The sequence below is a fragment of the Somniosus microcephalus genome, chromosome 18, assembly GCF_052327205.1.
Source record: "Somniosus microcephalus isolate GS21.2 chromosome 18, FLI_Smic_1.0, whole genome shotgun sequence".
NCBI lineage: Eukaryota > Metazoa > Chordata > Chondrichthyes > Squaliformes > Somniosidae > Somniosus > Somniosus microcephalus.
In genome coordinates this window covers 18,871,243-18,884,167 of record NC_141004.1, presented here as the reverse complement: position 1 = coordinate 18,884,167, position 12,925 = coordinate 18,871,243, and the positions used below count along the sequence as shown (strand labels likewise).

Below are 12,925 nucleotides of genomic sequence, written 5' to 3'. Positions count from 1 at the left end.
CCAAATTAAAAAACAGAACCTCAAGGGTAAGGATTATTACCTGAGCCACGAGCGAATTTGGCTAGGACAAATAAAATTAGAGAGTTAAATGCGTGGCTCAAAGACTGGTGTGGGTGAAATGGGTTTTGCTTCCTGGGACACTGGCACCAGTACTGGGGCAGGAGGGAGCTGTTCTGTTGGGACGGGCTTCACTTGGCCAGTGCTGGGACTAGAGTCCTGGCGGATCATATAACTAGGGCTGTAGAGAGGGCTTTAAACTAACTAGTCGGGGGGGGGGGGGTTCCTAGAGAGCAATAATAAAAATGACAACAGAGAAGGTCATAGGCTTAGGTAGCAGTGGGGAAATTAAAAACCAGAGCATGTCAGGAAGGGGCAGAAGGTATGGAGTAAAAGGTAAAGTAATAAAAAGGGCAAAAGCAGGAACTAAGTGTCACAAAACATATTTGAAAGTTCTCTATCTGAATGCACGTAGCATTCGTAACAAAATAGATGAGTTAATGGCACAAATAACTACATATGGGTATGATCTTGTGGCCGTTACAGAAACATGGCTGCAGGGTGACAATGCCTGGGAATTAAACATACCAGGTTATTTAACGATCAGGAAGGACAGGCAGGAAGGAAGGGGAGGTGGGGTGGCTATGTTAATAAAGGAAGGAATCACTGTAATACAGAGAAATGATATTGGGTCAAAAGATCAGGATAATGAAACAGTTTGGGTGGAGGTAAGGAATAATAAGGGGTAAAAAACACTAGTGGGCGTAGTCTATAGGTCTCCAAACAGTTGCAACTCTGTTGGACGGAGTATCAATCAGGAAATTGTTGAGGCTTGTAATAAGGGAACATCTATAATTATGGGGGATTTTAACTATCATATTAATTGGACAAATCAAATTGGGCAGGGCTGCCTTGAGGATGAGTTCATTGAGTGTATTAGGGATGGGTTTCTTGAGCAGTATGTAACTGAACTGACCAGGGGGCAAGCAACCTTAGATCTGGTCCTGTGTAACGAGACAGGATTAATTAAAAATGTCCTAGTAAAAGATCCCCTTGGAATGAGTGACCATAACATGGTTGAATTCCATATTCAATTAGAGGGTGAGAAGGTTGGATCTCAAACAAGCATGCTAAGCTTGAATAAAGGAGACTATGAAGGTATGAGAGCGGAATTGAGTAGAGTGGATTGGGAAAATAGATTAAAGGGTAAGACGATACATGATCAGTGGTGTACATTTAAGGAGTTATTTTACAACTTCCAAAAAATATATATTCCACTGAGAAGAAAAGGGTGTAAAAGAAAAGACAGCCATCCTTGGCTAAGTAAAGAAATTAAGGATAGTATTCGACTAAAAACAAGGGCATATAAGGTAGCCAAATCTAGTGGGAGGATAGAGGATTGGGAAAACTTTAAAAGACAGCAAAAAATAACAAAAAGATTGATTAAGAAAGGGAAGATAGATTATGAAAGTAAATTAGCAAAAACTATAAAAACAGATAGTAAGAGTTTTTATAGTTATATAAAAAGAAAAAGGGTGGCTAAAGTAAAAAGTTGGTCCCTTAGAGGATGAGACCGGGAAATTAATGGTGGGAAATATGGAGATGGCAAAAACGCTGAATGAATATTTTGTATCAGTCTTTACAGTAGAGGACACTAAAAATATCCCAACACTGGACAAACAGGGGGCTATAGGGGGGGAGGAGCTAAACACGATCAAAATCACGAAGGAAGTGGTACTCGGTAAAATAATGGGACTCAAGGCGGATAAATCACCTGGACCTGATGGCTTACATCCTAGGGTCTTGACGGAAGTGGCGGTAGGGATTGTGGATGCATTGGTAATAATTTTCCAAAACTCCCTGGACTCAGCAAAGGTCCCGGTAGACTGGAAAACTGATAATGTAACACCCTTATTTAAAAAGGGCAGTAGACAGAAGGCTGGAAACTATAGACCGGTTAGCCTAACATCTGTGGTAGGTAAAATTTTGGAGTCCATTATTAAGCAGACAGTAACAGGACATTTGGATAATCATAATTTAATAGGACAAAGTCAGCATGGTTTTATGAAGGGGAAGTCATGTTTGACAAATTTTCTGGAGTTCTTTGAGGAAGTAACATATAGGGTGGATAAAGGGGAACCAGTGGACGTAGTGTATTTAGACTTCCAAAAGGCATTTGACAAGGTGCCACACAAAAGATTATTGCTTAAGATAAAAAATCACGGGATTGGGGGTAATATTCTGGCATGGATAGAGGATTGGCTACCTAACAGAAGGCAGAGAGTTGGGATAAATGGTTCATTCTCAGACTGGCAATCAGTAATTAGTGGTGTTCCGCAGGGGTCAGTGCTGGGTCCCCAACTCTTTACAAATTATATTAACGATTTGGAGGAGGGGACCGAGTGTAACATATCAAAGTTTGCAGATGATACTAAGATGGGAGGGAAAGTAGTGAGCGATGAGGACATAAAAAACCTGCAAGGGGACATAGTCAGGCTAAGTAAGTGGGCAGAGATTTGGCAGATGGAGTACAATACTGGAAAGTGTGAGGTTATGCACTTTGGCAGGAAAAATCGTAGAGCAAGTTATTATCTTAATGGCAAGAAACTTGAAAGTACTGAAGTACAAAGGGATCTGGGGGTCCTGGTGCACGAAACTCAAAAGGTTAGTATGCAGGTGCAGCAAGTGATTAAGACGGCCAATGGAATGTTGGCTTTCATTGCTAGGGGGATAGAATATAAAAATAGGGAGGTATTGCTTCAGTTGTACAAGGTATTGGTGAGACCGCACCTGGAATACTGCATACAGTTTTGGTGTCCATACTTAAGAAAAGACATATTTGCTCTCGAGTGAGCACAAAGAAGGTTCACTCGGTTAATCCCGGGGATGAGGGGATGGACATATGAGGAGAGGTTGAGTAGATTGGGACTCTACTCATTGGAGTTCAGAAGAATGAAAGGCGATCTTATTGAAACATATAAGATTGTGAAGGGGTTGGATCGGGTGGATGCGGGGAGGATGTTCCTGATGATGGGTGAAACTAGAACTAGGGGGCATAGTCTTAGAATAAGGGGCTGCTCTTTCAAAACTGAGATGAGGAGGAACTACTTCACTCAGAGGGTGGTAGGTCCATGGAATATGCTGCCCCAAAAAGCTGTAGAAGCTACATCATTACATAAATTTAAAACAGAAATAGACAGTTTCCTAGAAGTAAAGGGAATTAAGGGTTACGGGGAGCGGGCAGGAATTTGGACATGAGTCTAGGTTCGGATCGGACATGGCCCTGTGGGTAGCGGAGGGGGCCGTGTAGCCTGATCCTGCTCCTATTTCGTGTGTCTAATTCTGTTAGATTCAGGAGATGGTTCTGTGATAGTAGATTGGCAGTTAGGATCAGATCAGCCATGATCTTTTTGAATGGCGGAGCAGGCTCAAGGGGCCAATTGGCCTACTCCTGCTCCTATTTCTTATGTTCTTATGTTCTTATGAATAGTGTAGGTGCATTTAAGGGGAAGCTAGAGAAACACATGAGGGTGAAAGGAATAGAAGGATATGTTGAGGAGGTTAGATGAAGAGGGGTGGGAGGAGGCTCATGTTGACCATAAACACTGGCATGGACCTGTTGGGCCAAATGGCCTGTTTCTGTGCTGTAAATACTTTGTAAGGAAAAATATTTTTAAAAAACACATACCTTTTACCCACTATTCAACCCAATAGCTATGTTGAATTTGTGACCCTAAACAGTAATCATAAAAGAATACTTGATGATTCAGTGGGACCGATTTTCATTCCCCTGGCAGGTGGGAATAGGACTGTAGCATGATTAAAATGACAGCATTTACTGCCCCATTCCCATCAACATTGAGATCTCTGTCATTTTTCCAGGGGCCTTGAAATGGACGGCCCGGGTGCCTGCCAGAAACACGGAAATCGAAGCCCTGTGACATCTATAGGACCCTGGTGCAACTTTACAGTACTAATGGGTGGCGCATGTGTCGCGTACCTCTGCCCATTGGTACTTGGTATTGAGTAGCCTAACCAGCAGTCCTTAAAGGGCCGCTGCAGCAAAGTAGTAAAAGAAAGAATTTTTACATTATTATTATCGGAAGAGGAGGAGCATTAAAGCACCTCTGGCCCCACAAATATCGAACACCACCACCCCCCCAACCCCGCCACCCACCTTGCCTGATCTTCTGCAGCCCTCCTCATTCCTTTAAATTACCTACACCAGGCGCTTGGCTCCGCAGTAGAGTTGTCAGATCTCCTGACGCTTCCGATCGGCGAGCTGCTGCAAAAGCGAGAGCAGTCGCTGAAAATGGATCGGGCCTTGGACCACTTCCACCGGGTCGGTGGCAGGGTCACTCTGCCCATCTCCTGCCAGCCTCCCGCCCGCCCGCCCGAGGGAATCGGTCACTTGAAAATCGGTCACAAGAGAACTTAAACTTAAATGAATGGAGAGTAAATCTTACAGATCTTACATATCATTGCTTCATTTAAAAGAGGTAATTTGCTGAGGATGGGGTGGTGGTGGGTGGTGGGGGGTGGGGCAAGAAATATGGGGCAGAATGACTAAACACTTGGAGAAACAAGAGTTCACCAGAAACAAAAAAACTAAAGATGCTGGAAACACTCAACAGGTCAGTCAGCATCTGTGGAGAGAAACAGACAAGTTAACGTTTTGAGTGGGAACACTTCTTCATAACTGAAAAATAACAGTTAGACCGGCATATTAATACATTCAGAAAAAGGAAAGGGGGGAAGTACATTTATATATACCTATAATAAATAACACAAACAAGCGAACCCAGAGGAGTACGAGTAGCACAATGTAACTGATCAATCTCATTCAAGTACAGGAAACTTTGGATTATCCGGAGGTTAACTGTCCGGAATGCTCGAGCCACCGGCAAAAATCAGGAGCCGTTTCGTTAGGTTTTTTTCTTTTCGTTGCTTTTTTCTCAACAGTCAAGCTGTGCAAGGTCTCGCTGAAGCTGTTGCTAAGCTACAGAGATGCTACAGAGATGCTTGCAAGGTAGGGCCGACTGTTTAGAAGCTGTTTAAGCAACAGGGTTTGTTGCCAGATACGGAGCTCAAAATCTCCGTATGTTTCAACATTAGCGCTGGTTTGTCCGGCAGTTTTGAGGGAACAGCAACAGCTCGGTCCCATCGGTGCTGGATAGCACAAAGTTTCCTGTAATGGATAGAAGCATTCAGACATTAAAGAAGCAAAGGGTGCCAGATGTGAACCAGATGTGAACCGTGTGGGAGGAGGTGAATGGGCAGGTGCTCCATAGCCTGCGTTTTCACAGGAAGGCACCAAGGGAAGTGCAGCTGGAATTAAGCCTTCCACTCACTTTGCTATTTACACTCCCTTTGTCTCTTTAATGCCTTAATAATTCTATCCATTATTTGACGATTATTTGCTACTTCATACCGCAAACGATTCCTTTGTTTGTTCGTTATGTACAATTTCCTCCCTCCTTTTTATGATTGCATCGACATGCTTGCCTGCCTCTCTGAAGCTTGTTCCGCCCCTGAAAGGTTGGGCCAGGATTTGCTGGGAAAGCAGCAACGAGTTTAATGCACAGGCCGTCATTAGTGTGAGCTCATTAATCATACGTTAATGACCAAGAATGTTTAAACAGATAACAGCCACAGGAACAGCTCATTAATCGGCATGCTTATACTGTACTTGAAGTAAAATGGTGATTAATTACTTATCTTACCTTCAAGAACATTCAATTTGACAGGAGCCATTTCATCATTGCCCAGCATTGCTATCCCACACCAATACCATCCTGCATCTTCAAGTGATAGTTGTTGCATTGTTACAGAGAATATCCCACTGGTTTGGTTGTCTACAATGAACGGTCTGTTGAATCTTTCTTGCGGTATTCTTTGAGTGCCAGCAATCACGGTACATGAATATCTCCGTGTTCCTTTACACCAGTACTTCTCAGAATTGCTGTTACTTGGTATGTTATATCGACAATGGAAAGTGATGGATTCTCCTAATGTTCCAGTCACCTCCCCTGGTCCTATTATTCCATGTGAACCTGTTAGAACAGAGAGCAATGAGTTGTGTCGTGACCATGTATTCGAAGAAAGCATGGATGAGGAAAAAGCCACTCAATCTAGCGAGCTTGATTCTTCCATTGACCATGTATAATCTGGACTATCACAGACAACGGAGTGATACCAAGAGCACTGCTTGTCAAGTCCCTTAGTGATCATAAATCAGCACAGTGCAAATCCCCTGAAAGGCTTTACTGAAATGTTAGTGACACGAGTTTCATTTGTAACTGGTCAATTTTTCTAGATGTCTGTGTGGATTTGTGTTCCACTTTAGTGTTCCGCAATCCTATGGTTACATTCGGTCAGAAGTCCTCCTCCCATCCACATGAAGAATTGGAAGTTATACCTAAAAGGAAAGATTGAACAGGCTGGGGCACTTTTCTCTAGAAAAGAGAAGACTGAAGGGTGAGCTGATAGAGGTCTTCAGGATTATGAAAGGGTTCGATAGGGTAGACGTAGGGAAGATGTTTCCACTTGCGGCCAAGACCAGAACTAGGGGCCATTAATATAAGTTAGTCATTAATAAATCTAATAAGGATTCAGGAGAAACTTGATTACCCAGAGAGTGGTCAGAATGTGGAACATCTACCACAAGGAGTAGTTGAGGCGAATAGTGTAGGTGCATTTAAGGGGAAGCCAGAGAAACACATGAGGAAGAAAGGAATAGAAGGATATGTTGAGGAGGTTAGATGAAGAGGGGTGGGAGGAGGCTCATGTTGAGCATAAACACTGGCATGGACCTGTTGGGCCGAATGGCCTGTTTCTATGCTGCAAATACTTTTTAAGTAAAAATATTTTAAAAAACACATACCTTTTACCCACTATTCAACCCAATAGCTATGTTGATTTTGTTAACCTAAACAGTAATCATAAGGGAATACTTGATGATTCAGTGGGACCGATTTTCATTCCCCTGCCAGGTGGGAATAGGGCGGTAGCATGATTAAAATGACAGCACTTACTGCCCCATTCCCATCAACATCGAGATCTCTGTCATTTTTCCAGGGGCCTTGAAAGGGATGGCCCGGGTGCCTGCCAGAAACACGGAAATCGGTGTCCTGTGACATCTATAGGACCCTGGTGCACCTTTACAGTACTAATGGGTGGCGCATGTGTCGCGTACCTCTGCACATTGGTACTTGATATTGAATAACCATCAGTCCTTAAAGGGCCGCTGCAGCCCACTCAGACAAAGTATTAAAAGAAAGGGTTTTTACATTATTATTATTGGAAGAGGAGGAGCATTAAAGCACCTTCTGGCCCCACAAATATCGAACACCGCTCCCCCCACCAACCCCACCACCCACCTTGCCTGACCTTCTGCAGCCCTCCTCACTCCTTTAAATTACCTGCACTGGGTAGGTGGCAGGATCACTCTGCCCATCTCCTGCCTACCCAAGGGAATCGTTCACTTGAAAATCGGTCACAAGAGAACTTAAACTTAAATCAATGGAGAGTAAATCTTACAGATCTTACATATCATTGCTTCATTTAAAAGTGGTAATTTGCTGAGGATGGGGTGTTGGGTGGTGGTGGGGGGGGGGGACACACAAGAAATATGGGGCAAAATGACTAAACACTTGGAGAAACAAGAGTTCACCAGGGACAAAAAAACAAAAGATGCTGGAAACACTCAACAGGTCAGTCAGCATCTGCGGAGAGAAACAGACAAGTTAATGTTTTGAGTGGGAACACTTCTTCATAACTGAAAAATAACAGTTAGACCGGCATATCAATTCAATCAGAAAAAGGAAAGGGGGGAGTATATATATATATATATAGCTATCTATCTATACACTCAAAAGTTATAGAGCGTACCTACACATATGTTATATCAAAAGAAAGCTTATGATTAGGGGAGTCTCATAGGTGTATTTACTTTTTGGTCAGACAAAAATTGTTCAGACAATATACAAAAAACTTTCAAAAATCCGCTCATTAGCGGTTGACCAATCCTACCGCTCATTAGCGTTGAGTGACGTGATGGTTGACCAATCCTACAGTTCAGTGACCTGATGGTTGACCAATCGGTGCGTCACGGGGGCGCTTCATTCTGTGTGTGGGCGGGACCTAATCCTGCAGCCTCCTGAAACGTAGCCGCCATTTTTTTCACTGCTTTTACTCAACAACGAGCGGGGCAGCTGTGGCGGCCCGCCGGAGCGGGAGGTGAGTTGGGGTCACTCGGACTGGGCCGGGCCTGACAACCGCTCGGCCCGAGACACAGAGCGGGGGAGCGGCAGCAGCCGGCCGTCAACCGCGCGGCCCTGTAAACTGCCGTTTTACAAAAAAGCCTTGGCAACGCCGGCCCCCCCCAGCTAGTATATATATATATATATATGTATAATAAATAACAAAAACAAGCGAATCCAGAGGAGTACAAGTAGCACAATGTAACAGATCAATCTTATTCAAGTAATGGATAGAAGCATTCAGACATTAAAGAAGCACGGGTGCCAGGTGTGAACCAGATGTGGATGGTGTGGGAGGAGGTGAATGGGCAGGTGCTCCTGGCCTGCGTTTTAACAGGAAGGCGCCAAGGGAAATGCAGCTGAAAGTAAGCCTCCCACTAACGTTGCTATTTACACACCCTTTGTCTCTTTAGTGCTGTAATAATTTTATCCATTATTTGACGATTATTTGCTACATCATACTGCACACGATTCCTCTGTTTGTTTGTTATGTACAATTTCCGCCGTCCTTTTTATGATTGCTATTGCATCTTGACCGAACAGTAATGAATAGAGGAGACGGAATGTACCTTTTACTATTTACTGAGTAAATGGGTGGACATTACAGCACATTGTCTGCATGGCAGAACCCGAAACTGAAAGTGAAAGACAAAGTAAAACCGAGCCCCCAGCACCCCCTTCAGGTAACACCCGGGAACTGGGACAAAATTAATTGAAGCAAAACTCAAAATACAACACTCCTTTCCCCCAGATAAAACCCCTTAGTCCTCCAGGCGTCTGGGACGGAATCTAACCCGACTTGAGCGCCGCTGGACAGGCATAGTCGGGGTGCCACTGCTAGCCACAGGAAAACCTTCCTCCGTGGCTGATGACTCCGTGACACCTTCTGTTGATGTGGCTAACGTTGTTGTTGCAGGAAGCAGGCCGTCACTTCCTGGCAGAGGTGGCGGAGACAATGGCCTAGCCTGTGACGTCTCTGTTACTCTCACCGGAGTACGACCCCGTAGCTGGTCTACATGGCGTCTGTGTAGCTGGCCATCAGGTGTACGGACGCTGTACAACAGGGGACCCGTGGCCTGCTCCACCACGGCAGGCATCCATTTGTCTCCTCCTGCATAGCAACGGGCAAACACAGTCTCTGACGGCTCGAACTGCCTGGCGGTGCCCTGGTGCTTCTTAGCCAGCTCTTCTTGCTTTGTGTGCATCTCATCCCTGTAGTCCGGGTGTAGCCGGTCCAGCACAGTCGCCAGCTGGCGACCCATCAGCATCTCGGCAGGATTCTTCCCCGTTGCTGAGTTTGGTGTGGTATGCTGTGATAACAGGAACCTGGCCAATCTGGTTTGCCAGTCCCCCACCGATATCCTCACCAGTGCCTCTTTTGTGGTTTGCACCATCCTCTCTGCCTGCCCGTTAGAGGAGGGGTGATAGGGCGCTGTGGTCACGTGGCGGATCCAATTTCTGCCTGCAAAAGCCTTGAACTCCGCTGACGTGAAGGCTGCTCCATTGTCCGAAACCAGCATGTCGGGGACCCCATGTGTGGCAAACAGCAAACGCAATGCGTTGATCACTGCACTGGATGTCATGGATCTCATGATAGCCACCTCCAGCCATTTCGAATGAGAATCCACCACTATCAAAAAGACCTTCCCCTGAAATGGCCCTGCAAAGTCAATGTGGAGTCTTGACCATTTACGAGTGGTCCACTCCCAGGGGTGAAGGAGAGCCTTGGATGGGCTATGGCGAGTCAGCTGACATGTCTCACAGCTCTTTACCACCTCCTCCACGTCTCGGTCCAACCCCGGCCACCAGACGTAGCTTCTTGCCAATGCCTTCATGTGCACAATCCCAGGGTGTGAGTCATGCAGCATTTTCAGCACCTCCTCTCTTGCGGCGGCAGGAACCACCACGCGGCTTCCCCAGAGCACGCAGTTCTTGTGTGCAGACATTTCATGGCGCCTCTGAACGAAGGGCTTGAAATGCTCCTCCTGGACCTCGGAGGGCCAGCCATGCAGCAGCCAGCGTAGCACCCGTGATAAGACTGGATCTTTCTGTGTGAGGCTGCCAATCCGCTGGGCATGGAGTGGGACCTCCGGAACCTCCTCCAGTAGCAGCACCTCCAGGGGTGGTGGCATCTCAGCCATCGGCCGGTTCAAAGGCAAGCGACTCAGAGCATCAGCATTAGCCAGCATCTTCCCAGGCCTGTAGCAAAGTTCATAACTGTAGGCCCCCAACATCAGACTCCACCGAAGCATACGCGGTGATATGATCTGGGGCATGGGCTTGGAGTGATGCAGGAGCCCCAAGAGTGGCTTGTGGTCTGTGTAGATGACGAACTGTCTCCCTAACAGGTACTGGCTGAACTTCTTTACCTCAAATATGATGGCTAGGGCCTCCTTGTCAATCTGGGTGTAATTACGTTCTGTTGTTGAGAGTGTTCTTGAGGCAAAACTGATAGGCGCTTCCCGGCCATCTGGCTCTATGTGACCCAACAGAGCTCCCAGCCCGTATGGTGAGGCATCACACACCAACACCAATGGCTTGTTTTCATCATAGTGTACCAGAACCTTATCTGCTTGTAGCAGTTCCTTTGCCTGTCTGTAGGCTGTTTCATGAGCTGAGGTCCAGTTCCACACTGTTGCTTGGTCTAACAGCCTGTGCAGTGGCTCTAAGATTGTGGCTTTGCCCTTGAGAAAACAACTGTAGAAGTTTAACAGTCTGAGGAATGCCTGCAGTTCGGTCTTGTTCTTGGGGGTGGGAGCGCTCCTGATAGCCTCCACCTTCTCCATAGTCGGATGCACACCATCTTTGTCCACTCGGAATCCCAAGAACTCCACCCCATTGGCAGCGAACACACATTTCTCCTTCTGAAGGCGTAGTCCTACCTCAGCCAGCCGGCGTATTACTTCCTGCAGCTGCTCATCATGGGCTTCCTGTGTCTTGCCTGTAATCAGCATGTCATCCAAGTAAGGCTGAACTCCCGGAACACCAGCCAACAGGGTGTCCATGAATCTCTGAAAGATTGCCACAGCCGTAGACACCCCAAACTGCAGCTTTGTGGCTCGGAAAAGTCCTCTGTGGGTGTTGATTGTCAACAGCTCGGCTGACTCTTCATCCAGGATCAGTTGCTGGTATGCTTGCTTGAGATCCAGCTTGGTGAACAGAGTGCCTCCAGCCAGTGTTGAAAACAGCTCTGTAACTGTTGGTAAGGGATACACATCTGGTAACACAGCAGTATTAACCGTACACCCGTAATCTCCAAAGATTCGCAGGCCCCCATCCTTCTTTGCAATGGGCACGATAGGGGTGGCCCAACGGGAGTTCTTCACTGGCAAGAGAACCCCTTGGTTCACCAGCTTATCCAGGGCCTCATCCACCTTCTTGCGCAACGCAAAAGGAACTGGTTGCGCCTTGAAGAACTTAGGCGCTACCCCTGAGTCCACTTCGATTGAGACTGGCGGTCCCCGACAGGCCCCGAACTCACCAAAAACCTCTTCATAGTTCTCCAACATAGGCATTATGGGCTGTTGCTGTACCGTGTGTACTCCTGTCACTTCAATACTGAGGGGCTCAAACCAATCTCTGCCCAGCAGGCTTGTGCCCTGCCCCGCCACCACATAAAGTGGAAGTGTGTCCTTGACTGCCTGATACTTAACTTCCACATGAATCATACCCAGCACCTGGAGTTGAGCTTGGGACCACTGCCGTAGCACGCCACTGACCTGAGCCATCGCCAGGGGTTCACTTGGCCATAGCCTATTGTAAGTCTCTTCACTTATCAATGAACACACTGAGCCTGAATCCACCTCCATGCAGAGTGATGCCCCATTCATGATCACATTTGCCATGTATCCCCACCGTCTGTGGGGTAGCTGCTCAGCTTCTGTGGTATACACTGTGTACTCATCACTGTCCTCCAGTGTCAGGGTGTGTGTCTGCGATGCTTGTGTTGGCTCTGCTGCAGCAGCCTGAGCTTTCTTTATGCAGACACGAGCTATGTGTCCTCTTTTCTTACAGAAATGACATACCGCTGACACAAATTTGCATGTAGTGGAACCATGGAGAGCCCCACAGCGGAAACATTTTCTTCCTGTCTCTTTAGTTGCCTCCATGTCTCTCACAGCAGCAGCTGCGTGTGTGGTCTTGTGCACCTCCTCGACGGCCTGAGATGGTGCTGCCTCTGTACGGAGCATACGTGTGTTCATCGATGCAGCCTCTGCTGCTAAAGCCTTCTCCTCGGCCAGTCGGAACATCAGGGCCTTCTCCGCTAACAGCTGTCTCTGCAATGCCGAGTCCAGCACTCCACACACAATCTGATCATGGAGCATATTGTCTAACTGGTCACCAAAATTACAATGTAATGAGCGTTTCCTCAACTCAGCAATGTAACTTGAAATAGATTGTCCAGGCTGTTGTTTACAATTGTGAAAATGGAAACGCTGCACAATCTCTGAGGGTTTTGGGTTAAAATGTTTCTGCAGCTTCTCAATCAAATCAGCATAATCTACCTCACTAGGTTTACGAGGAGCCACCAATGAACACAGGATGGAGAAAGTAGCAGCTCCGCATACACTTAGCAACACTGAGCGCTTCTTCTCTTCTTTGTCAATATTATTGGCCTCAAAGAAACACCCCAGTCTTTCTGCGTATTCCTCCCATGAACTGTCCTT

At 46.4% G+C, this 12,925-nt stretch overlaps 1 protein-coding gene across 4 annotated transcripts in view; it reads right to left on the bottom strand.

Moving 5' to 3' along the window:
* Positions 1 to 12,925, bottom strand: part of LOC147105074 (polymeric immunoglobulin receptor-like) — an 80,771-nt gene that overhangs the window by 53,761 nt on the left and 14,085 nt on the right. For all 4 annotated transcript variants that reach the window (XM_086011137.1, XM_086011138.1, XM_086011136.1 and 1 more), the window contains exon 2: positions 5,721 to 6,050. In XM_086011137.1, the coding sequence (XP_085867263.1) occupies positions 5,721 to 6,050 (330 nt within the window). The remainder of the gene's footprint in view (positions 1 to 5,720; positions 6,051 to 12,925) is intronic.